The 25,300-nt window shown below is 35.6% G+C and overlaps 1 protein-coding gene across 7 annotated transcripts in view; it reads right to left on the bottom strand.

The window, feature by feature from the left end:
* The window catches only part of LOC105203454 (nucleoporin NUP2), a 233,973-nt gene that overhangs the window by 4,129 nt on the left and 204,544 nt on the right, over window positions 1-25,300 (bottom strand). For all 7 annotated transcript variants that reach the window (XM_039457391.1, XM_039457390.1, XM_039457389.1 and 4 more), the window contains 2 exons: window positions 22,560-22,664; window positions 12,919-13,178 (listed from right to left, as the gene is read on the bottom strand). In XM_039457391.1, the coding sequence (XP_039313325.1) occupies window positions 12,919-13,178; window positions 22,560-22,664 (365 nt within the window). The remainder of the gene's footprint in view (window positions 1-12,918; window positions 13,179-22,559; window positions 22,665-25,300) is intronic.

Raw genomic sequence — 25,300 nt, 5'->3', positions numbered from 1 at the left:
AAAAGCCAATTTTTGTTCTTCCACAAATCCGGGCGTTTCTGGCGGATTGCTTCGCGCAAATTGCGCATAACTTGCAGGTAATATTCCTTATTGACCGTTCTACCCTGTGGCAAGAACTCATGATGCACCACGCCCCTGCAATCGAAGAAAACTGTCAGCAAAACTTTCACATTCGAACGAACTTGGCGCGCTTTTTTCGGTCTTGGTTCGTGCGGCAGCTTCCATTGAGATGATTGAGCTTTGGTTTCCACGTCATAACCATAAACCCACGATTCGTCACCAGTTATGACCCTCTGGAGCAAATTTGGGTCGTCGCGGACAGAGTCCAACATCTCATTAGCAATGTTCATGCGATGCTGTTTTTGGTCGCAATTGAGCAATTTTGGTACGAATTTCGCGGCGACCCGTCTCATGCCCAAATCATTGATAAAAATCGAATGGCACGAGCCAATCGATATGTTTAGGTCCTCAGCAACTTCTCTAACGGTGATTCGACGATTGGCCAATACCATTTTCTCCACTTCATTAATTTTTTCGTCTGTTGTTGAAGTGCTCGGGCGTCCGGCACGCTCTTCGTCGTTCACATCTTCTCGGCCTTCTGAGAACATTTTGTACCACCGATAAACGTTGCTTCGGTCCAAGGTAGCTTCTCCGTATGCCACAGTCAACATTCGGAATGCATCCGCGCATTTAATTTCGTTTTTCACACAAAATTTGATACAGGTTCTTTGATCCATTTTTTTGAATAGATAAAAATCGAAGACGATCCAAAACACGTGCAAGCAAAGCAGCTGTCAACAATTAAGTGAACATTCAAAATGGCCGAGCTTGTCGGCATAAGTGAGAGACATGAGTACCAACATAACGCCACAAAAAGATCGAAATTCGAATATACGTAACCCGCGAAAATTCAAAATTCGCGATACTTTTTGAACACACCTCGTATATTTTGAATGCGAATTTCTCTTTGACAGTCTTCACGTCGCATTTTTGGAGCTAGTTCACCTCTCAAATTTCATTTAATTTCATTTTCAACAACATTTTGCTCTTTCCGAATCTCTTTAATAATAGCCAAAACTCCTACATGTGCACAACCAAACAAGAGTTTTCCATCGTCGATGCCATGCTTCCACTTTGTTTTGAGTTTGTGGTAAAGCCAAATATCTATTTTCAAATACAGACCACATTTCTGGTAGATATGTCGGTCGCCATCTCTGAATCTCTCCATTTTTCAAAATTTTTTGCTGTCTTCCATTAACGTAATTATCGCCAAACTATTTAATAATTGGTTCTGCATCTTTAAGCAAAAAATTCTTTAATTTATCAAAAGCTGCAGATATTTCAGCAGAACTTAAAAATGTCAAAGCAGGAATATGCCTAATAAGAAGGTTGAAATTTTGATCATTACCATATTTTGATGTCAAATTATTTGTTTGGATTTGTTTATAAACTGACTGAGCCAAATGAAAATGACAACCTTTACTTTGTGCTAACGGAAATTCAGATTTTACTGCATTAATTGCAGCTCTTTCAAAATCTGTCAGTAAAAATTCGGGTTTTAAATTAAATGAAAATTCCACAACCTAATCATTCAATTCTTGAAACAATCTTTTATACAACTCTTCATTCTTTGAATTTACAAGAGCATAAATTAATGGCACCACACAAGGATTAGAGTCACTACCAATATTTGCATGAAATATATACAATTGTTTAAAGACAGTTGGAACAGTCTTAACCGTACCATCTATTATCTAATATCTAGCCTTTTGCAAATATTTCAAATTTTCCTTCGTAGTAAAAATCAAAATTCTTTTACTTCCATTTTTTACATCTTTCAAAAAGTGACTATCCGAAATTGTCAATGATAACTCATCAGGCACTGAAAAGTCTTTTAATGTTTTTGGTTCAGCAAAAGCATTACATTTTGTAACTCTTTTAATTTGCTGTCTCAAGACATTTTTTGTTGATTTTTACATGGTAAACACGGCTGAATATCTCGTGATGTAAATGCTACTACATTGTTAATAATTTGAGTTGAATAATCAGTATTACTTTTAGTTAATTGTTTCATCTGATTACATACTTTTTCAACTTGTGGCTTATCAGCTTGACCTGCATGATTATGTGCCAAAGCATCAAACTTACGAACAAGATGTTGTCCGTTAATCAAAATTGTTATTGCTTTTGCAGTACATTGTCCTTCTTTCTGCTTCTACGTTTGCAAGCCCAATAATACATGCCATTCCGAGTTTTATTTTTAACAAATTCAAAACCGTCTATATTAATTTTTGACCCATCTTTGATTACTTCTGCTATACTAGCAGATTCCTGAGGTGAAGACATTTTATTATAAAATGGACAAACACTTGCAGCTAATTTTAGAAAAAAAATTTCTATAATTCAAATGAAAACTAAATCCGAATGCTAATTATGCCAAAAATTACGTTCAAATACTAAGTGACCTATCGGTCAAGTGATTGACGGTTATGTGAATGCGACCCGTATAGGATGGCACGTGTTTATCAACAACCGTGCCCACCACAGCAGGCGTCGTCGTGCAGATTAGCACACGGCGGCCACCGGCAAGCGCCTACAGCAGCGCTATCAAGAACAGTACGTGTTAAATACCGGGAGGTGCCCGCAGCAGCGTTGTCAAGGACAACACTGGTCAGGTTTCCGGAAATCATTCCACAGCAACGTCGACACAAAACGTGGCAAATTACCGGCGTGTGTACGCCGAACCGTCGCCGAAAACATTGCACCGGCGGTTCCTGAAACAACGTATGTGGACGAGAACATTGCCGCCATCGGCAGCCGAGGGTGCATCATCGTCAAGGTCGAGGTACAACCGGGAGACTTAGTGCGCGATCGACCCAAATATTTTTTTTGTCTTCGTTTGGCGCGTGGCGCGTACCGCCATTTCAAAGTAATTCGTTCGCGCCAACACGTTCGTGCAGTCGATGCATGTCTGCGCATGTCAACTCGAGTCATGTAACGCTCCCGTGCCTGCTCGTGCGCGCAATCATCGCAGAACAATAGAACATAGGGCAATGACGCGCGATCGTCATTTCGACTAAAAAACATCGCACAACGCAACGCGATTATTGTCGTCAAGTGTAAGCGGATATTTAGCATATTTGTAAACTCGCGACTTTTCACGTTTAAGTATAAGCGTCATAACGCGTATTTATCACGATGCCTTCTCCCACAATCGAGGAATTGCAGGAACAGTTAGCGCAGATGCAGACCTTCAACAGGTGCAAGGGCAATGTGGTGCAGGCGCCCCGCGTATTGATTCGTATCGGATCCTGAAAATCCCACCGTTCTTGATAAAAGACCCCGTTATCTGGTTTATTCAGGTCAAAACCATCTTTAAAACCTTGCGCATTACTAATCAAAAAACTAAAGCCTATTACGTCATAATGTCGCTGGATGCGGACGCTATTGCGTGTTGCAGAAATCTCATTGCAGAGCCCGATGAAAACAAACAGTACAATAAATTAAAGGCGCGGATAATAGAAACCTTCTTAGCCTCAGTGGAGAGTCAACTTCGCCAACTTATCAAAGGGCAGGTCTTGACCTCCGGGAAGCCGTCACACATTCTCGGCAGATTACGTAACATTAACCCCGAAAAACGTTGTAACGACGGGGTCTTGAAAACAATTTTTTTAGAATATTTTAGTTCCTATTTACAGGAAATCTTAGCAACTTTCAATGCGCGGACTTAGATAAGCTAGCCCAAACAGCTGATAAAATAGCTGAAACAGTGATCTAGTGATTCCGTTCAATGCGCAGTCGCGTCTGTGAAGAAATCGCTACCGTCCGATTTAGAAAGCAAGGTCGACCGTCTTGCCAAAAAACTTGCAGCTCTCGCGACTCTCGTCAAACAATCAAGTAGATCACGATCTAATAGTGCTTCCAGCAAAAATCGTGAACATTCCAAAAGCTGTAACTTGTCCAAGGTCTGCTGGCCGCACAGGACCTTCGGATATCAGGCGCGTGCGTGTAAAAGCGCCGAGAAAACCCCGTGTTCATGGCTGAAGTGCAAGGCAATAGAATACAAGAAGGGGGAATAATTGGGTCTACCATCATGGAGGCAAGCGCTGCAGACCCTAATTTTGTACGCCTCCACATCCACGACTGTGTCACAGAGGAATTATTTCTCATTGATACGGGTGCGGAAATTTCACTGTTTCCGACAGGAAAAACCGCTAGGAAATTGCCTAACAATTTCAATTTACGCGGCAAACGACACTCAAATTGACACGTTCGGAGAATTATTTCAAACCTTGCACCTTGGTATACGCTCACTCACGTGGAATTTTTGCGTTGTTTTAGTACTGTATCCAATCATCGGGGCCGATCTGATAAAACATTACGGTCTCTTGCCCAATCTCAAAGATCAATGGCTTATCGACTCAACAAATAACGCGTTTACTCGAAGCGTCGTCAAAACGGTATTGTTTCTGCAATCAGCACGATCAATCCTGCTACGAAATTCGCGCGCATTTTAGCTGAATTTCTTGAGGTGATTGGGCTTAAACAATTGGTTCAAAATAGTATGAGTGACGTACTGTACCACATAGTTACAATTGGTCCTCCCGTAGCCAAACGTCCGCGAAGATTAAGTCCGGACAAATTAAAAATCGCAAAAGCGGAATTCAAAAGATTGATCGAGCTCGGAATATGCGTTCCGTCCAGCAACCCTTGGGCTAGTCTCATCCATATGATTAAAAAAAAAACAACTCCTAAAGAATTTGCGGAGATTACCGTCGCCTCAACGCGGTGATCATACTGGACAGATTTTCCGTGCCGCATCTGTATGACTGTTCCTCCAACTTCCGCAGAAAAACCATATTTTCCAAACTCAACCTTTTTCAAGCTTACTAAACTGAATTCCAGTCGCACCGGAAAACGTTTCTAAAACGGCAGTCATAACGCCCCCATAACGTTCGGGCTCTTTGAATATAAATATATAACATACGGCCTCAAGAACGTCGGTCAAACGACAGATATTTCGTGCGCTCGGCGATTTAGAATTTGTGTTCGCTTTTATTAATAACATCCTCATAGCATTTTTGATTTCCAAAAAGCATGAGGAGCATCTTAGAACCTTATTGCAGCGATTGTAAAAATATCAATTACGACTTAATGTCGAAAAGTGCCAGTTTGGAAAATCTTCTTTCGAATTTCTCGGTTACATTGTTAACAGAAAAGGATACGCATCATCCCCAACTAAGGATCAAGCCATCCTTAACTCTCCCAAACCGCGCATGATTCAAGAATTGCGCCATTTTCTAGATACTGTTATTTCTACTACCGACTTCTTTGCGACGCGACAAGTTTACAAGCACCGCTCAACGAGTACCTGCGCGACTCACGCAAAAACGATAAAAGAGCAATTGCGTGGACTCCCATCGCGGAAGAAGCATTCGCTAAATGTAAAGAGAGCTTGGTTAACGCGATTATGCTCGCACACTCAGCGGAAACGGCAGAGACTCGCTTTGTTTGCGATGCTTCCGATTACGCCATGGCGGCTGTTCTTGAACAACGTCTTGACAACGTGTGGAAGCCTCTCGGGTTTTTCTCGCGCAAATTTTGTCCAACGCAGCTTAAATATAGCGCTTACAATCGCAAGCTCACGGCTATCAGGTGTAGAAGTATGAAACCGGAATTTCTTTATAGATGGTGTTAGCCATCAGTTTAAGGATCGTAAGACCGCTTCTGCAGCGTCATCATCTCCCTCTAACAGCTGACAAAGATTTTTACACCCAACGACACAAGTTCCACATACCGGTATATTTTTCTATAACCTTAAACATTGTCGAGTTTTGTGCTTACAAACTACGATTTGCGGACAGCATTGGTTTTCTGTTATCATTTGAAGAAAACTGCTGCAGAATCGAATGCTTGTCGAAGCTTACGGTAAACATGTTTTTGGTAAAACACAGTAGTGTTTGAGTAGTTCAAAAAATTCAAAAGTGGTGATTTTGACGTGAGAAACGAAGAGCATGGAAAACCACCGAAAAAGTTTGCAGACAACAAATTGCAAGCTTTATTGGATGGAGATGATATTCAAACTCAACAAGAACATACGGATCAATTGAATGTGACGCAGAAAGCTGTCTCCATTCGTTTGAAAGCTATGGGAAAGATTCAGAAAGTGGGATAATGGGTTCCACATAAACTGAATGAAAGATAGCAAGAAAATCGAAAAACCACTTGTGAAATGCTGCTCAAGATATAAAAAAAAGTCATTTCTCCATCAAATCGTGATAGGTGACGAAAAATGGATATATTTTAAGAATTCTAAGCGTCGTAAATCATGGGTAAATCCAGACGAATTATCGACATCCACTGCAAGATTCTTCCAAATCACTTTAGAAACAAAAAATTGCTCTGTGTTTGGTGGGATCAAAAGGGTGTAATCTGTGATGAGCTGCTAAATCCTGGTGAAACCGTTAACATTGATCGCTACCAACAGCAAATGATTGATTTAAATTGAGCATTACATTAAAAAAACAACCGGAAAAAGGTAACACAAAGTCATTTCGCTCCGTGATAATGCCCCATTACACATAGCAAAACGGGTTAGGGAAACAATCGAGGCGTTGGAAAATACTAGCGCATGCGGCTTATTCTCCAGACTTGGCTTTGTCCGATTATCATCTATTCGCATCACTGGGACACGCTCTCGCTGAACAACGCTTCAATTCGTATGAAAATGTACGAAAACGGCTCGATAACTGGTTCGTTTCAAAAGAAGTGTTATTTTTTGGCGTGGCATTCATAAACTGTCGGAAAGGTGGAAAAAATGTATAAATAGCAATTGAGATAATTTTGAATAAAATATTTTTTATCATTTTCAAATAACAGACGTGTAATTTTTACAAAAAATTTTTGATTTCATACTTCTACACCTGGTATATATGAAGCCACAAAGTATTTTTGATATTTTTTATGGGGCCGTGATTTCAAAATAGTTACTGACCACAAGTCGCTCATTTACAAATTTTTACAACGTGCCGATAAAGCCTCACTGCGGCAACAAAGGCAACTCTCGTTCATATCACAGCTTACTACACGTATCGAACACATATCGGGTAGCGACAACGTCGTCGTCGACTTTTTATCTCGCGTTGAAACCATACGCCTGCCGATCAAAATCGAATTAAACAAGCTCGCCGAGCAGCAAGAACGCGATGAAGAACTTAAAATCATCCACAAAACACCGGACTTTCCACTGACAATGAAACGCATTTAGTGGGGTCCAACTCACACTACGCTCTATTGCGAGATGACCGGAGAGTTCATCCAACCGTATATACCGGCATCACTACGCAAGCGTGTTTTTCATTTATTTCATGATACCGCACACTCAGGTGCTAAAATTACAGATCGCGTGATTTGTCAACGCTACGTGTGGCCTAACATGTATCGCGACATCGCAAAGTGGTGCAAAAATTGCACCGACTGTCAGTAGTCAAATATTTTGCGACACGTGCAAATGATTCCTGATAAATTTGTTGCGCCGGATGGCCGATTCAAATACGTGCACATGGACATAGTAAGTCTCTTGTACAAATCAGACGAATACAAATATTATGTAATGCTAATCAATCGATTTTCGCGTTGGCCAGTAGCTCTTAAAAATATTGAGGCTACAACTATCACGCAAACTTTCTATGATAATTGGATCGCGAATTTCGGCGCGCCAAGAACATTGACCACTGACCAGGGCAGTTAATTTGAATCGCAACTCTTTTCAGCGCTTTTGCAGTTAATCGGCTGTTAGCGTATTCGCACTACTGCGTACCACCCTGCCGCGAACAATATGAACGGTGGCATAGAAGTTTAAAAGCTGCGATTATGTGTCACGGAAATGAAAACACAAGTGCTTTCAACCGTATTATTGGGTTTACGCACTTACGTCCGTCTCGATACCGGTGCATCGCCCGCGGAATTTATTTACAGAACAATCCTGCGCATTCCGGGCGAATTTAAGAGTTGAACTGCATAGATACAAAAAGCGTGCATTTTATTTCAAAGATTTACAAACTTGTACACATGTCTTTTGCGCGTAGAAGGCACCAAAAAAGCACGAGCGTCTGTACACAGACCCACATCGTATTGTCAAACAAGTTTTTGACCGCGTTTTCGACATTAATGTAAACAGTACCGAGCGGAGTGTTTTCGTTGAAAATTTCAAACCGGCGTATTTTGTAGAAGACGACTTAACTAATTCGACGTCAGCAAATAATCAACCATCCAGCAACAAACAGTAGTGTAAAGGACATACGCGCGTCCCAAAAAAGTTACCTTTGCATTATAAATACTTAGAGTTATTTGAGATCTTTTATTCACAATACAGGGTGTTCCATTTTAAAAAAACGCAACTCGATAATTTTTTAATGAAGCATTTTTAGTAAAAATGTTTCAGACAAAAGTTGCATGGTTTTAAGGGGGTCATAAGATGGTGTCATTAATTTGACCTTGAATAGTTGCTTGAAGGTCACGTGAAGGACACCTTCAATTTTTTTAATAGAATTGCCTACTTTTTATTACATATTCTTGTAGTTTATTTGGAGACCTTTCCAAAACATTACAAGAAAGTTTATTTTCGTTGTGTACTTTCCGAGTTGTAAGACTTGAAAGCTACGGTGTACTGTAACTTTCAAGCGTTACAACTCGGAAAGTATTTAACAAAAATAAACTTTCTTGTAGTGTTTTGAAAAAGTCTTGAAATATGCTACAAGAATATGCAATAAAAGATATAATATTAGAGTATCGGTACTTCTCTAACATTCTATATTTTTTATTGCATTTTCTTGTAGTCGATTTTGAGAGCTTTCCAAAACACTATAAATAAGTTTATTTTCGTTAAAGGCTTTCCAAGTTATGACGCTTGAATTTAGAATACACCGTAGCTTTCAAGCCTCTTTTCGGAAAGTACTCAACAAAAATAAACTTTCTTGTAGTGTTTTGGAAAGATCTCGAGATAAGCTGCAAGAATAAAAAGTAGGCAGTCCTATTAAAAAAATTGAAGGTGTCTTTTACATGACCTTCAAGCAACTATTGAAGGTCAAATTATTGATACCATCTTATGGTGTCCCATTGACCCCTTTAAAACCATGCAATTTTTGTTTGAAACATCTTTACTGAAAATGCTTCATTAAAGAATTATCAAAATGCGTTTTTTAAAATGGAACATTCTGTATATTCATGTTCAACAAAAAGCAAACGCAATGTAACGTACACCTAAGTTTAAATTAAGCTTAGCATTCAATGTAACAGATAAGTCAGGTAAAAACCAACGTTATATCGTTGTCACTCGGGGGGGGTATGTGGGGAGTAGCAACCGCCACATTTCCCTAGCACAGAGTAGAGGAAAACTAGTGATCTTTCTTGCGTTTGCTGCCTGCGAGCAGCGTTAGAGAAATTAGACTCAGCTCAATGCTCGACTGAGAAAGTCCTGTTACAGCAGTTTAAATAAATCTATCTTTCTCAACTGCAATATCGGTGCAACCAGTTACTACCCTTAATCACGCCTACGACGGACTGTGGAACCGTCCGGAATCAAGCATCTCACAATTTCCCACAGTTCGCTGCATGGTGGCGCCATTGTTAGCAGTTTCAAAGATTCTTACAATATTTTACATTGAAATATTATAATATTGCATAGAAGTTTATTAAATGTTTCTGCAATGTTCTGCAAGCAACAGTGAAATGTCCGCTTTTAGGAATACTATACTGTAAGACAGTAACGTTATGGTGCAGTATATTGAAACGCACCACTACAAATGTGCAGAAAAATTTAAAAAACCTTGCACAAATCTTATGGAAAATGTCCCTCGATTAAATTAGCTGCATTTGACGTATGTTATTGTTCTTAACGTCCAGAACAAAAGTCTCAATGAGCACAACTCTCTAAATATAGTACTTTTCCAGAGACATTTGAAGTGATCGTATTATGCTTTTTTACGAATCAATTATTGGATAAATGTTTGTATATACAGGGTGTCCCAAAAAGGCCGGGACACCTAAATATCTTGGGAAACATAAGTTTTATAGAAGAATGTTTCAGACAATAGTTGCATGATTTCGAGGGGAACATAAGATGGTGTTATTAAGTTGACCTTAAATAGTTGCTTGAAGGTCACGTAAAGAACCTTTAATTTTTTAAATGGGACTGCCTACTTTTTTATTACATATTCTTGTAGCTTTCAAGCCTCACAACTTGGAAAGTACTCAACAAAAATAAATTTTTTTGTAGTGTTTTGGAAAGGTCTCGAGATAAGCTAAAAGAATATGTAATAAAAAATTAGCAGTTCCAATAAAAAAATTAAAGGTGTCCTTTACGTGACCTTCAAGCAACTATTCAAGGTCAAATTAATGACACCATCTTATATCCCCCTTGAAACCATGCAACTTTTGTTTAAATACATTTTTCTGTAAAACTTATATTTCCCGAGATATTTAGGTGTCCCAACCTTTTTTGAAACACCCTGTATATATTTATACTTTATATATTTTTAATAATAGTATATTTTGTTAAAAGATATATATATATCTTTTAACAAAAATAATGAGTTTTTTTAATGTATTTTTAAGAAAAATGTATTTGTTTTAAAAAATGATGATAATTGTTTAAAAAATCATAAAATTCTAAACAATTTTATAATTGCATTTTGTACAAATAATATCAGCTTTAAGAGTCTCAATGTCAAGTTGGGTTTTTTCTCTATTCCAAATATTATTGATAACATTCTCTTATAAGAAGTGGGCAAGAACTGTAAAATGCCAAATGAGATGAATTATAGCTCATTTGCAAGGGGGGAACAAGTATATTAAAAATGTATATTAAAAGTATAAAAGGGTTAGCGTGAATGGGCCTTACTTTTTAAAAAAGTTGTAATTAAAGTTTAGCATTGGGACGTTTGTATGTTAAGTACTAGAATCTTGAACTACTATCCAAGCGTCGTGGGCTGAGAAGGCTAGTATTACATTTTTCCTTCCGTGACAAATAGGGTTCGAATCTCCGCAGCATCAATTTTTTTTTTTTTTTTTTAAACCTTTTGCTATTATATTTTATAATACAATTGCATTATCTTTATTATATTTTAAATTAATTAATAATGTATTTACATATGTATTTACATATAAGAATAATATTAAGCAAATTTTATTAATAAAAAATTAATAAATATATCTAATAAATTATTTAATATAATAAAATTACTTATAAAGGTAAATAATTAGGCCTTAACGAGCAGAGTTATTCCAAAAAATAATACATTTTAATTTATAACGTCTTATAATTTATGACACTGTAGAAATTCTCAAAGTGTATTATTTTTTTAAATAAATCTTAAAATCTAATTATTTTTTTTTATAAATAATTTTATTATAATAAATAATTTATTAAATATTTTTATAAATTTTTTATTAATAAAAAATTGCTTAATTTTATTATTATATGCATGTACATTATTATTAATTAATTTAAACAATAATAAAAATAATGCAATTATAAAATATAATAATAAAACACTTAAAAAAAATTGATGCTGCGGAGATTCGAACCCGGTCCGCCGCGAAGGGAAAAATGTAACTAGCACTTAGCGAGTTTTCAGTCACGACGCTCTCTTGGATAGTAGTTCAGGATTCTAGTACTTAATCTACAAACGTCCCAATGTTAAACTATAATTGCAATTTTATTAAAAAATAAAGCCTATTCACGCTAACTCTTTTACACTTTTAATATACTTGTTCTCCTCTTTCAAATAAGCTATGACTCATCTCATTTTGCATTTTACAGTTTTTGCCCACTCCTTGTCAGTAGTGTTACTTCTTACAAGCAAACCTACCCAAGTGTTACACTCCAATTTGGATGAGCTTTGAATATGTTGTATTCTAGATCAAAATAAGAGACATGTATTTTTTTATACGTGTCCATACGCACTTTTAGGGGGTGAAACACCCCTTTCAAAAGTCGGTTTTTTTCTTTTGAAGCGTATATCGTCGAAGCTATAAGAGATAGAGAAAAATGTTCTAAATAAAAATTGAATGGTTTGAAAAGTACTTTCTAAAAGTAATAAAAAAAATTAAAAAACAATTTTTTAATTTTTTTTCCCACCAAACACCTTTTTTTTAAATTTTTATTTCTTTTTATACGCAAAATAAAGCTTATTTTATTACGAATTTAACGATAAAGTTATATTCCGACATTCCCATGTTCCAAAAATAATCAAAAACCTCTTTATAGGCATGATACGCGCACCCGTTTGTGCTCTACGGAAGTATCCCCCTTTGATTTTGACGAGCCTTTATTATATTGTAGTACAGATAAAAATATAGGACACGTATTTTTATATACGGGCCCATATAACTGTCAAAAGGGTGAAACACGCTCTTGAAGTAATAAAATAAGCTTTATTTTGCGTATAAAAAAAAATAAAAATTAAAAAAAATAGGTATGTAGTGAGGGAGTATAAAAATTTTTTTTTTAATTTTTTTTTATCACTTTTATAAAGTACTTTTCAAGCCATTCAATTTTTATTTAGAACATTTTTCTTTATCTCTTATAGTTTCGACAATATATGCTTCAAAAGAAAAAAACAGATTTTTTTGAAAGGGTTGTTTCATCCCCTAAAAATGCTTATAGGCCCGTATAAAAAAATACGTGTCTCTTATTTTGACCTAGAATACAACATATTCAAAGCTCATCAAAATCGAAGTGTAACACTTGGGTAGATTTGCTTGTCAGTTTTACTAGACAAAAGTAGTAAAATTGTTTAGTAACTATTAAAAAAAATTAAATTTCTACTAAAGTATTTTCTGCATATTGTACTTTTTATATATTTTGCAAATTATAGTATGTTTTGCGATATATTTTATTTTTTATCTACGTGATACCTTTTCCGGGCAGTGTGCTCCAGGTCCTGGGATTTGCGAATGATCGTCAGGTAGCGCGAAACGTGCGCTAATACTGTACGCCGGACTCTTCATTCTGACCGCGTCCGGTTTAATAGTCTCATATGCGCCTGGTCCAGGTACAAGAACACGATCGTCCGTAGAGACTTTCTGCCTACCGGATATCGAATAAGCGGGTGCCGCTTTCTTGTTGCCCTCCTTAGTTCCGCCGAGAGCGGAAGGAATGTTATAGATATTAGGCGCTGAAATTTTAATACATCTATTTTTCCAGAATTTAACGTGTTGTTTTTGTTACACATAAACGATCCCATCCATCATTTACGTCGTATTCTTTCTTTTTCACGTATCTTTTAGTAGTTCATAAAAAATAGTCATATTTATAAATTACGTTTTTAATAAAAATTTGCATCTCGTTAAATGTTTTACAGAGTGCAGGATTTTCACGTATCTTTTAGTAGTTCATAAAAATAGTCATATTTATAAATTACGTTTTTAATAAAAATTTGCATCTCGTTAAATGTTTTACAGAGTGCAGGATGCGTGAATGAATTGTAAAAAAAGCGATGAAAAAAACAAAATGATTAAATACAGCCAATTACTGTGTGCGCAACTAATTATAGCGTTTTTGTATCCCATGCATATCAATGCACGCGAATAAAACTATTTTATAACATGCTTTGTAACATTACTTTTACGGAAATGAACTATTGGAAAGCCAGTAATCAGTATTCGCTTACAATAGTGATTATTTATTTTCTAATAGTGATTATGTAGCTTCCAATAATCAGGTTATTTGCAATAATATATTATTTCCTAATAGTTTTTGAGTGAGTGATTATTGATTTTATAATCAAATTATTTGCAGTAATATATTATTCCCCAATAGTTTTTGAGTGAATGATTATTGATTTCATAATCAAGTTATTCGCAATAATCACTGCTCAATGTTTTTAACCGTAGTGATTAATGATGCTAAATCAGATTATTTGCAATAATTATTTTCCAATAGTTCTTTTATTGAACGATTATTGATTTTATAATCAGATTATTTGCGATAATCACTACAGCACTCTACTTTTAATAGTAATATGAATGATTATTAATTTTCAGTAGTTTATCTATCCTTGAATTGTTAGGTCCAATAATCACTACAATATTAAATTATTACAGGAAAACAACAGTCACTTTGTTACGGTGTAGTGACAAACAATGTTTTTTAAACGTTTTTGAATGTTTATTTTTTATTAATATTTATTTCCTCAACTTATTTCGGAAAAGTTTTACATTTAATTAACATTACATTTTTTCATTAAATGTTCAATTACATTTTTTAAATTAAATATTTATTTAAAATAATGGTTTCTCAAAAAAATTTTTTGAACATTTATTTAAAATTGTTTAAGTATTTTTCATGATTTATTTATTTGAGAAAATAATTTTAGTAAGCAATGTATAACCTTCACTTAATATTTTTTTTCAATACTTAATCTTCATTAATAAATATTTATTTAATATTTATTTAATATAAGTATATTTAACATTTAAATCATTTATTTATTTTATTATTTATTTTAAAATTCATTAAAAAAAAGTTTAAGTTTTAACTTATGTTACATAATTACTTAGAGTAAGATTTAAAATTAAACAATAAAAATTTTTTCATATTTAATTTAATTATTGTACCATATTGATATTTTGGATAAAGTTCTGGAAAGGTGAATCGATTTGGTTGCCAATTGATATACTACTGCATTCTGGTGCGCTGATTACAAATATGATAATAAAAATCACCGACAAGGTCATCTCCGAGGTAAAAAATCAAGGTAAAAACCAACTTTTTTCTAAATTAAAAACAAACACAAAATTTAAGGCTTATATGAATATCAATTCAAATAAAAACAAGACAAGCTAAAAAGCCATGCTGGGTGTTGTGCGCAAAAAACAAATAAATGTCAAATAAATGTACGTAAACGTTATGACCTTTAATCAACTTCCTTAATACAAGAATAAGAATCTATAACAACAAGCATTCAAATTACATTAAGATTACAAATTTCATCACAAATTAACGCATCGAATTAGTTGACAAATAAAAATCTTACCAAATGTGAAAATGCGACATCCGCTTACCAAAATTGTGATACTATGGAAACGCCGTAGTTTAAATGATAATCTCAAGAACCGTGAATAGATATTGTTTTTGGAATATGATCTGGTAAAAACAGAACAAAAATCAACATAAAGAAAATATGTAAAAATTAAAAAGGGACAACTACCAATAATTTAGAACAAAAGATATTGAAATCAAAATATGAAACTAATAAACGAGAATAAAAAGTAATAAAAAGTAGAAAGCTGTACATGTCAAAGTTATAAAATTGTAAAAAGAAATGTAAATATTAAAAAAGAAATTGTAAACATATTAATATATATCATACCCATAAGTTCCGAAAACTATATCTTACAAGAGGCTACTACGAATGTCACAACATAAGTAAGGAACGAACGAAAGAGAATTGTTAAAAACAGAAGGATAGGACTGGTGAGAAGAAGGAGATAAGACGTTAAGGAGGGGAAATACGTTCGAGAATCGGAAAATATACGTCAGGAAGAAGTTTAATATCGCTCTGTTTGTTGAATTCTTTTAGTTGTTTTTTGATATGCAACATTTCAGATATCGATCTTTTTACAAAAGATTATTCTTTCTCTAAAATTTCTACGTTCTCCCAATCAATATCGTGATTATTCTCGATACGATGTTTCGAAATAACCGAAGGAGAACAAGCTTTCCTAATATCTGCTTTGTGTTCAGAAACTCTCGTTTTTAAGTGACGTTTTGTCTGTCCCACGTAAGAAGACTCGCAATCCCTACAATTGATTTTATAAACTACGTCGTTACACAATAGTCGATCAATATGATCTTTTCCCGTGGTTATAAACTTATTAAGTTTATATGGGATTGTGAAGGCTATATTGCAGTGATACTTATTAGGGAACGATAAAAATTTCTCAGGTACCAAATTAATGTAAGGAATCGTGAAATACCTTGTCGCATCCTTATTTGCTCCCTCAGTGTCATTTTTATGAAAAAGTTTTTTTAACTTAAATTGAATCATGGAAAATATGAAATTTAATGGGTAATTGTTGTTAAGTAAAATGTTAACCAAAAGAGTAAAATTCTTTTGATGGAACTGCTAGTGTGATAATGAAATTAATCTATCAACCATACTGAAAACAATACCCTTTTTATGACACAACGGGTGATGCAAAAAGAAATTAAGGTATCTTCCCGAAAAGGTGGGTTTACGGTACTGATCAAAAATAATCATATTATTACATTTAATCAATAACACATCAAGAAAACTAATTTTATCCTCTTTTTCCGTCTCCAATGTAAATTGGAAGCGGTCATGCACAGAATTGAACGTGTCAAGAATATAAAGTAATGAGTATTCGAGCGCCGCCAATATAATATCATCTACGTATCTGAAATAAAACGGTAGATGGAACGGAAGATTTTTTTATCGCAGTACACTTCAAATCTTGCATGACCAAATCAGCTAAAATAGGAGACAACGGAAATCCCATTGGTAAACCAAAAAACTGTTTATAGATAATGTTATTAAATTAAAAAAAAAATAGAGTCTAATATTAAATTGAGTGCCTTGAGAAATTCATTAAAAGGAATCAGAGTCTTTTTTGAAATCAAATCCCATCTCGTCGTGATGCTTTCCATCGCTAAGTCTTTTGGAACATTGGTGAAAAGAGATACGACATCAAAAGACGCTAATACATAATTCGATTTCAAGTTGAAACCATTAAGTTTATTCACTAAATGGTAGCTGTTTTTTTATAAAACTCGAGGCTTCCGGTATGCTATTATAAATAATTTGGTGCAAAAAATAAGATAACGAATATAATGAGCTCTTAAAATTCTCTCATATGTATGATATATTGTTCAATATAATTATTTTTCAACAAGTTGAAAAGAAGAGAGCGCGCTTCTTTTGTTATTTTTGCGACTGGATCTTTTTTCACGCATGTGTAGGTTGATTTATCGGAGAGCATCCCTTCCATTCTCAAAATGTAATCTTTTTTATGAAGGGCTACAGTTGTGTTACCCTTGTCAGCTTTGGTGAACAGAATTTCCGGATGCTCTCTAACAAATCGCCTCGTGGTACGCAACCAATTTATAATGAGCTGGTCATTGGTGTTCACAGAACGGCCGATGCGAAGCAGATCACCCAAGATCGATATCGATTGGTTTCTAATTGCACTGTGTATGTTACCTCTGTATTTAGAAATGTTGTGTTCAATATGTTTAATAAATTCCAACAGTGTCTTATCCTTGTTCGTATCAGACATCGGTAAATTAAACCGCCCAATTGTAAATGATACTGAACATTGCATCTTTGGGGATGTCCGTATCACTCAAATTAACGAACTAGTTGTTGTCAAGGTCCGTGGATTGGCGTTGGAGGGGAAGGAAGGTCGTTGCATAGCCGCCATTTTTGAGACAGCGAGTCAGTGTTAGTGTACGTAGGTACTACAGCTATTAGTTGTGTGAGTGAGCGAGTGTGCAGTAAAAGTATGGCCGCCGCCATTTTTGTTCCACATCGTTGAAGTGGATGCAACGACCTTCCTTCCCCTCCAACGCCAATCCACGGACCTTGGTTGTTGTGTAACGTATTAAACGGAGGTTTATGACTGAATTCACAAAGGGACACATAGATACGGTGCACAACTTTATTTTTACAAGGTGCAATCTGTTGAAATAAAAAAGTTGTTTCAAAATCCTTGTTAATGATTGGAGAAACCTGTGATAAGTCAAGTATTTTAGCAACATATTTAATGTGATTTATCTTATTAAATACAACTATTCGTTTTTTCTGTTTAAGCCAATCAACTTTTTTATCGATTCTGAAACATTTACTCTGCCACAACCAAACGTTCCTTTTCTGTTAATATGTAAAAAAAGATTGAAACTCAGAGATGAATCTATTGGGTGTACAACTTAATTCAGTTTGTTTTTTGCTTGAAAAACGCATTTATTTAAACGATAAAATGAATTAGTACCTTATTCAAATAATTGTCCATTGCTAGCCACTACTTTTTCCCATCTGTCTGGCAATTTATGGATTCTGTTGTGGAAGAACGTTTATCTTTTGAAGTCAAGAATGAATCGAGCCAATTTTTGACACCCTGTACTGAAGTGAAGCGTATTCAGGTCAAAGCGTTCTGCATCGATCAAAATAAACAGTAGTTGGAAAGGGCAAGGTCTGGGCTATAAGGCGGGTGAATCAGAACTTCCCAACCGTTATTTTCCAAATAGTTTTTAACCGGAACAGCAACATGAGGCCAAACGTTGTCATTGTAAAAGATTATAGACTCGTGTCTGGTCGCATATTCTGGACGTTTTTTGGCTATAGCTCGCTTTAGGATCAATTGTTGCCTGTAGAAGTCTCCCGTGATGGTTTGATTAGGTTTTAGCAGCTTATAATGGATCACACCTTTCTGATCCCACCAAATACAAAGCATTATCTTGGCACCATAGATATTCGGCTCCATCGTTGGTATTCCTGGTTAGCCAGGCTTTACATAGAGTTTTTTGCGTTTCGGGTTGTCGTAGTGAATCCAATTTTCGTCCCCGGTAATGATTCGATGCAGAAAAGACTTTCCTTTGTACCGTTCAAGCAACATTTTGGACATTTCAATTTGTATGGGACCCAATTTCTTTGTTTTTGGATCCGACGACTTTAAGTCATTTTGATATAGCTTGTTAAGTAACTTCTAATGCTTTTGCGAACTCTTCTTGTGTTTGACACAAATCTTGATCAAGTAACTAAATGCTTTTTGTCTTCAATACTAAAATCACCACTTTTAAATTATTGAAACCATTCTCTGCAAGATTTATCCGATGGTGCAGATTCACCATACACTTCCACAAGCATTAGATGCGCTTCAGCGGTACTTTTTTTCCAATTAAAACAGAAAATCAAAACTTTCCCGCAAATAGTGCTTATTTGGAACGAAACTTGACATTTTCAACGCAGTAAAAATTAAACTTGGTGTGCAAAACTTAAAGGCTTGTAAACAATATTCGGTTGACAGATGTTGACACTTCATGATACAACAAAAAGCTGTCGCCGTCAAACATTTATAGCATCTAGAGCCATCTTTTGAAAATGGACCAAACTAAATTGTACACCCAATACCTATACCAGCATGAAAAATGATCCAGTCGCAAAAATAACAAAAGTAGCGCGTCTTCTCTCTAACTGGTTGAAAAATAATTATATTGAACAACATACATATAAGAAAATTTTAACAACTGACAGGATTTTACCGAGAGCCTACAGTTTACCAAAGACATACAAGTAGGGTAACTCTTTTAGAATAATAATATTGTCAATTAACAGCCCATTATATTTGTTGGGCGGATTCCGATAGCACACGAGACCGATAGCACACCACCATTCACATGGCTGATGTCTAGAGTTTTTTCGTTGGTTGGATAAGATAAGTAAAGATGATTGGTTGGTGGGCTATCGCACCGTGCACTATCGGATTCCGTCCATATTCGTTATCTTATTTTTTACACTAAATTATTTAGCGATTCTACGATTCAGACAAACGACCACTTGTCTCTCCGCGCGCTCTTATTTGGCTGATTTTAACGTTTTATTACTCGAAAATTATTGCAAATATCGCAAAATACTATTAGACTTTTTGATTTATCTCGATCCCTTCTACCTCGTGATAATCTGTATACCTACATTGGTCTGGGACACCCTGTATATATTTTGTATATCAATTATATAGAGTGTCAGATAAAGTTTGCCCGTGGTCTCGTGGGTTGATAGAGCAAGTAAAACTAAGCAGTAAAAGTCCTGCAGCACTTTTCTATATTTACCGCAATATTTACCAAAATAAAAATTAATATAGTCGGCAAAGACGAGGACCGCCAGTCGGGCGCCAAACCGTAGGCAGCCGCGGCAGACGGCGCGATGAGAAGGGAAAAGCAGCAATGGCTGTTCTACCCTCCTCTCCGGCGCTCGATAGGCGGTCCTCGCGTGCGGTAGGCAGGGAGAGTATGCGCTCATTTGCCAATTTTATTAATTTTTATTTTGGTAACTATTGCAAATATTGAAAAATGGTATAGGACTTTTCTGCTCAGTTTTACTTGCTCTGTCAACCCACAAAATCACGGGCGAACTTTATCCGACACCCTGTATATATTATGTAAAAAAATAAAATAAATGTAAAAAGACATTGTTTCCGCGCGAAGCGAGGTTGGGTAAGTCGGGGAGATAGACGGGAGGCCACCACAAGGTGCCACGACTGTCCGGAGCCCAAGGACACGGCGCAACACACTTTGGAGGTGTGCCCAGCGTGGGCTGACGAGCGCCGTGCCCTCGTGGCAGTGGTGGGAGACGACCTCTCCCTTCCCACAGTGGTCGGGCAGATCATGGAGGATCCAGAAAAATGGGATGCATTCGCCTTCTTCTGCAGCACTGTGATGTTGCAGAAGGAGGCGGCAGAGCGGGCGCGCGAGGACGACTCGAACACGCCCGCTAAAAGGCGGTGAAAAGGGGGGGGAAGGAGGAGGATATACCTGCAACAACATTAGTAGGTCCTCCTCTCCACCCCCCCCCCCTGCGAAAAGAACTGGGCAGAAAGAAAGCGAGCCCGTCGCCTTTTTCCTGCCCACAATAGGAGATTGCCGGCGGCCCGGTGGCAATAATTACGTCACCGGGAAAGCCTCGCTGGCGCTGAATTTTCCCTCCTCTCCTCTTTTTCATGGAAGAGGGAAGGGGGGATAGCCGGGAAGGAACAGTGGGGAGGGGGGGGGCCTCACAGCGTCGACCATATCGGACAGAGGACCCTACCCTCTCCACTGTTGAGGAGGTACGCCTCAGAATCAGCGGCGGGGTAATTACCCGTCTGGGGCTTGGGATGCGAGAGTGCGAACCTAGGGCCCTCTTCCACGGGGGCCCGTCGCACCCCTGGCATCCCGGTTCGGGCGGCTAGGGCTCGATTTCGGTCAAGCCTCGGCTGCTAACTCCGGAGGGGAATCTCTGCTCTCGAGCGGGGATCCGTTTGGGCTAGGACGGATCGCGGTGCATGCTAGTTCGATCCCGTGATCCGTCCCGAGCCCAGGCGCCGGAAAAAGTTGGGTTTTAGCGAGTATGCCGGCCACGTCTAGGTCGGAGAGTCTCACATACTTCGCGTCCTGTCCCCACAGGCGCGGGGACCTATAAAGGCGTTTCCCAACTATAAAAAAAAATGGGTAAGTCGGGGAGGTAGTGCAGAGAAGGGGCGGAGCTTTTCCTAAACCCAAGCGTTTATTTTTTACGCAAAACAGTACTGAAAGTAAAAAAAAACTTATTTTAAAACAGTTTTTTTATTAGGGAGGGTTCCGATAGCGCACATCCCGATAGCCCACCAACCAATCATCTTGACTTATCTAACCCAACCTACAGAAAATCTCTAGGCATCTACCATTGTGAGTGATTTGTGTGCTATCGGGATGTGCGCTATCGGGACCCGCCGTTTTTATTATAACGATTAAGGTATTGAAGATATTCTACGTGAAGCGAGTATTTTTCATATTATCTCGTTGCAAAAAATATATAATACATCAATGATGTATTATTTCAAGAGCTATAACTTTTATTTGAAACATTTTTTACAGAATTAATATTTATCAAAATAATATTACAAAACCAATATTTTTCAAGTTTTTTTAAATTTTTATTTTGAAGATGACCTTGCCGGTAATTTTCACTATCATATTCGTAATCAGCGCACCAAAATACAGTAGTATACCAATTTGCAACCAAAGGGTTCACCTTTTTGGAATCTCATCCGATTTTTTTTACTTGTATTTTTAAATAAATATTAGAAAAATTATTCTAGATGCTATTTATTTGTGAAAATTTGTAAAAAAAGCTATCATTTTATTTATGTTTATATAAATAATATTAATAATAATATCTTTAATTATACATGTTTCATCATTTTGACATCATATATTGACCTGATATATCAATATATGTTATCGAAAGTAATCTATCAGTAAAGCACATGTGTTAACACAAAGTGTTCATAGATCATCGCTAGGGATCAGTTTGCAGAAGTCGCAGAAGTTAAGTATTGTTTACCGGGGTCACGACTTCAATGGGTGACCACTTGGAAATTTTTTAAAAAAATTATTAAAAAAAAACTTTTACAAAGCTAGCACCTCTATAATTTAAAAAATTGGTAAGAGATTTCTTGTTCCACAGAGAAAAAAATTCTTTTTTGATTAAAAATATATTTCTATTTTTACTTTATTAACTTTAATAAGCCCAATAATTATTACATCACAATGGTGATTATTGTTAATCAATAGTCACTTTGTAATCGTGTAGTGATTATTGAGTTTAAATAATCCTTCAATAGTTACATCTATAGCTTTACTATTGAACTAATTGTTTGTCCCAATAATCGGTGAAAAAACTACAACAAATAATCCAATACTAATAGTTCTTTTATAGTGATTATTGGTTTTTTAATAGTTCATTTCCGTAAGGATATATTTTGTAATATCATATTTACCATAGATAAAATGAATTACTTACCTGGAACATTATTTAATTTGCTTATAAACGGTTTAAGGCCAAAAGTAAATTTCAACGCTTTCTCTAACAAAAGCATTGCTTTCTCTGGATTGTACTCACCAGGACCTAGAATATTAATCAATACATAAATCAGAAAATAAATTATTGAAAATTAATAACATCACATGTAATGTAATAGTAATATTATTAATACATAATTGAGAAATACTTCAACTTCAAGATCTTACTATGACCGTTACAGCTCTTCTTCTATTTAATTGGTTGTATACAAATCACGGTCTTGTATCTATATTAAATAATATTTTTTATAGCAATATACAATGAGATATGGTATGTAAATAAAAATAAAGATCAAAGAACAAATCTCGAATAACTTTGACATACAGTACTGGACAAAATAAATCATACACCTTATAAAAAATTGAATTTGTTTACTGTAATTATTTTTTTAACAAGCAAATATGTTATTAAATACAGGAAAATTAAAGCATTTCAAAGTATTTAAATAAAGAAAATAAGAAATAATCAAAATTGTTCTCAATTTTTTTGTGAAAGATTAATTATTTATTATTGTTACATTTTGCCCTGGACAAAATAAATCATACACTTTTAGAAGTAGTAGTTAACAAACAAATAAAATGAATTCTAATAATGCTTAGTACTTGGTGTGGCCGCCTTTAGCTTTTAATATTGCTTCCAGGCGGCAAGGCTACTCTCGACTAATTTCTTCAAATATTCAGGATCAATTTCCTCCCAGGCCTTCTGGAGTGCTGCATAATATGATGTTTTGTGAGTTACATTTGTTTTATCTACGTTCCCGTCCAAATAAACCCATAGATTTTCAATCTGGTTTAAATCTGGTAATTGAGGTGGCCATTCGAGGAGTTTTACTTTATTGGATGTGAAAAAAACAGTGGTTTTCTTCGCCTTATGCTTTGGGTTATTATCTTGCTGAAAGATAAAGTTGTTTTCTAAATCCAATTTTAAAAGAGATTCTTCCAAATTCTCGCACAAGATATCAAAATATCCTTTTGCCGTCATAATGCCTTCAATTTGAGCCAAATTACCAATACCAGACCAGGCAAAGCACCCCCATACCATGATATTACCACCTCCATGTTTTACAGTCTTCTGAATATTTACTTCTTTGAGAGCTTCACCAGGTTTTCGCCACACCCTAGACCGTCGTTTTTGTCCAAATAACTCAAACTTTCTCTTATCAGACCACAATACTTTTTTCCAAAAACTTGGAGACATATTTGCGTACTTCTTGGCAAACGTGAATCGCTTTTTCTTATTTATTTTATTGATAAAAGGACACTTTGATGCAAACATGTTTTTCAGTCCAGATTCCCTAAGTCTACGACGTACAATGCGACTACTGACATTCAAGTTCATCGATTCCACAATGTTTTGCGATGATAATTTTGGATTTTGTTTTACCATTCGAACGATTCTAGTGTCATCATGAAAAGTTGTAGCCCACTTTCGACCTTTTCCAGAATAGTTTTTTACAATCCCATGTGTTTTGTATTTTTTCCAAATGTGCTGCACTGCTCCAACAGAGATCAAGTATTTATTAGCAATTATCCTAAAAAAGTCGCCACTCTGTCGGTCCCGAATGACCAAATTTCGGATATCAAGAGAAATTTGCTTTCGTGACATTGTTCTTGCTCGTTACAGTTACTCTGATTCACTGACACGTAAATTCTAAGCGTAGATACAATGTGAACAAACAGTAGAATGACGAACAATAGCAGAACGACGAAATGTAAACATTGGCAGTTCTCTACGTTAAACTATTTAAGTTTATGATTCATTTTGTCCAGGGTAAAATGTAACAATATTAAATAATCAATTTTTTACAAAAAAAGTTGAGAATAATTTTGATTGTTTCATATTTACTTTATTTAAATACTTTGAAATGTTTTGATTTTCCTGTATTTAATAATCTATTTGCTTGTTAAAAAAATAGTTACACTAACAAAATCAATTTTTTTAAAGGTGTATGATTTCTTTTGTTCAGTACTGTATGTCAAGGTCACGAAACTGACCTACATAAAAATTGATCCAGTAGATGTCTGTCTGACTTTCATAGCTCCATGAAACGTTAATCTCCATGGTAGAAATCAAATAGGTCTCCATTAGATATTCATTCAACTTCACAACTCCATAGATTATAATTTCCAATATGGAAATCAGATAAACGTCTATCAGAAATCTATTTTACCTCTATAGAGTCATGAGATTTTATTTCCATGATGGAAGTTAGATTTTCCATTAAACATTTTTCTAATCTTCATAGCTCTATAGAATTATATCTCCAGTAAAAATCAAATAGACGTCTATTAAAAATCCATACTACCTCCTTAAATCGATGGGACTTTATTTCCATGATGGAAATCAGATAGATTTTTATTAGCCATTGAATCTCCACAGCTCTATGGAATAACATTTCCACGATAGAAATCAGATAGACATCAATTAGAAATTTATCTTATTTCCACAGCTCCATAGGATTTTATTTCCACGATTGAAGTCAGGTAAATTTTCACTAGACATCCATCTCCATAGTTCTATAACTTCATGGAATTACATATCCATAGTGGAAATTAAATAGACGTCAATTAGAAATACATTAAACCTTTGTAGCTCCATGGGATTTCATTTCTATGATGGAAATAAGATAGACATCTATGTGCATTCTAAAATAAAATCCTATTGAACTCTAAACATAAGGT

Source organism: Solenopsis invicta, chromosome 14 (assembly GCF_016802725.1).
Source record: "Solenopsis invicta isolate M01_SB chromosome 14, UNIL_Sinv_3.0, whole genome shotgun sequence".
In the NCBI taxonomy this organism is placed as follows: Eukaryota; Metazoa; Arthropoda; class Insecta; order Hymenoptera; family Formicidae; genus Solenopsis; species Solenopsis invicta.
Note: the sequence above shows the minus strand (reverse complement) of the source record. Positions and strands in the feature narration are given on the sequence as shown.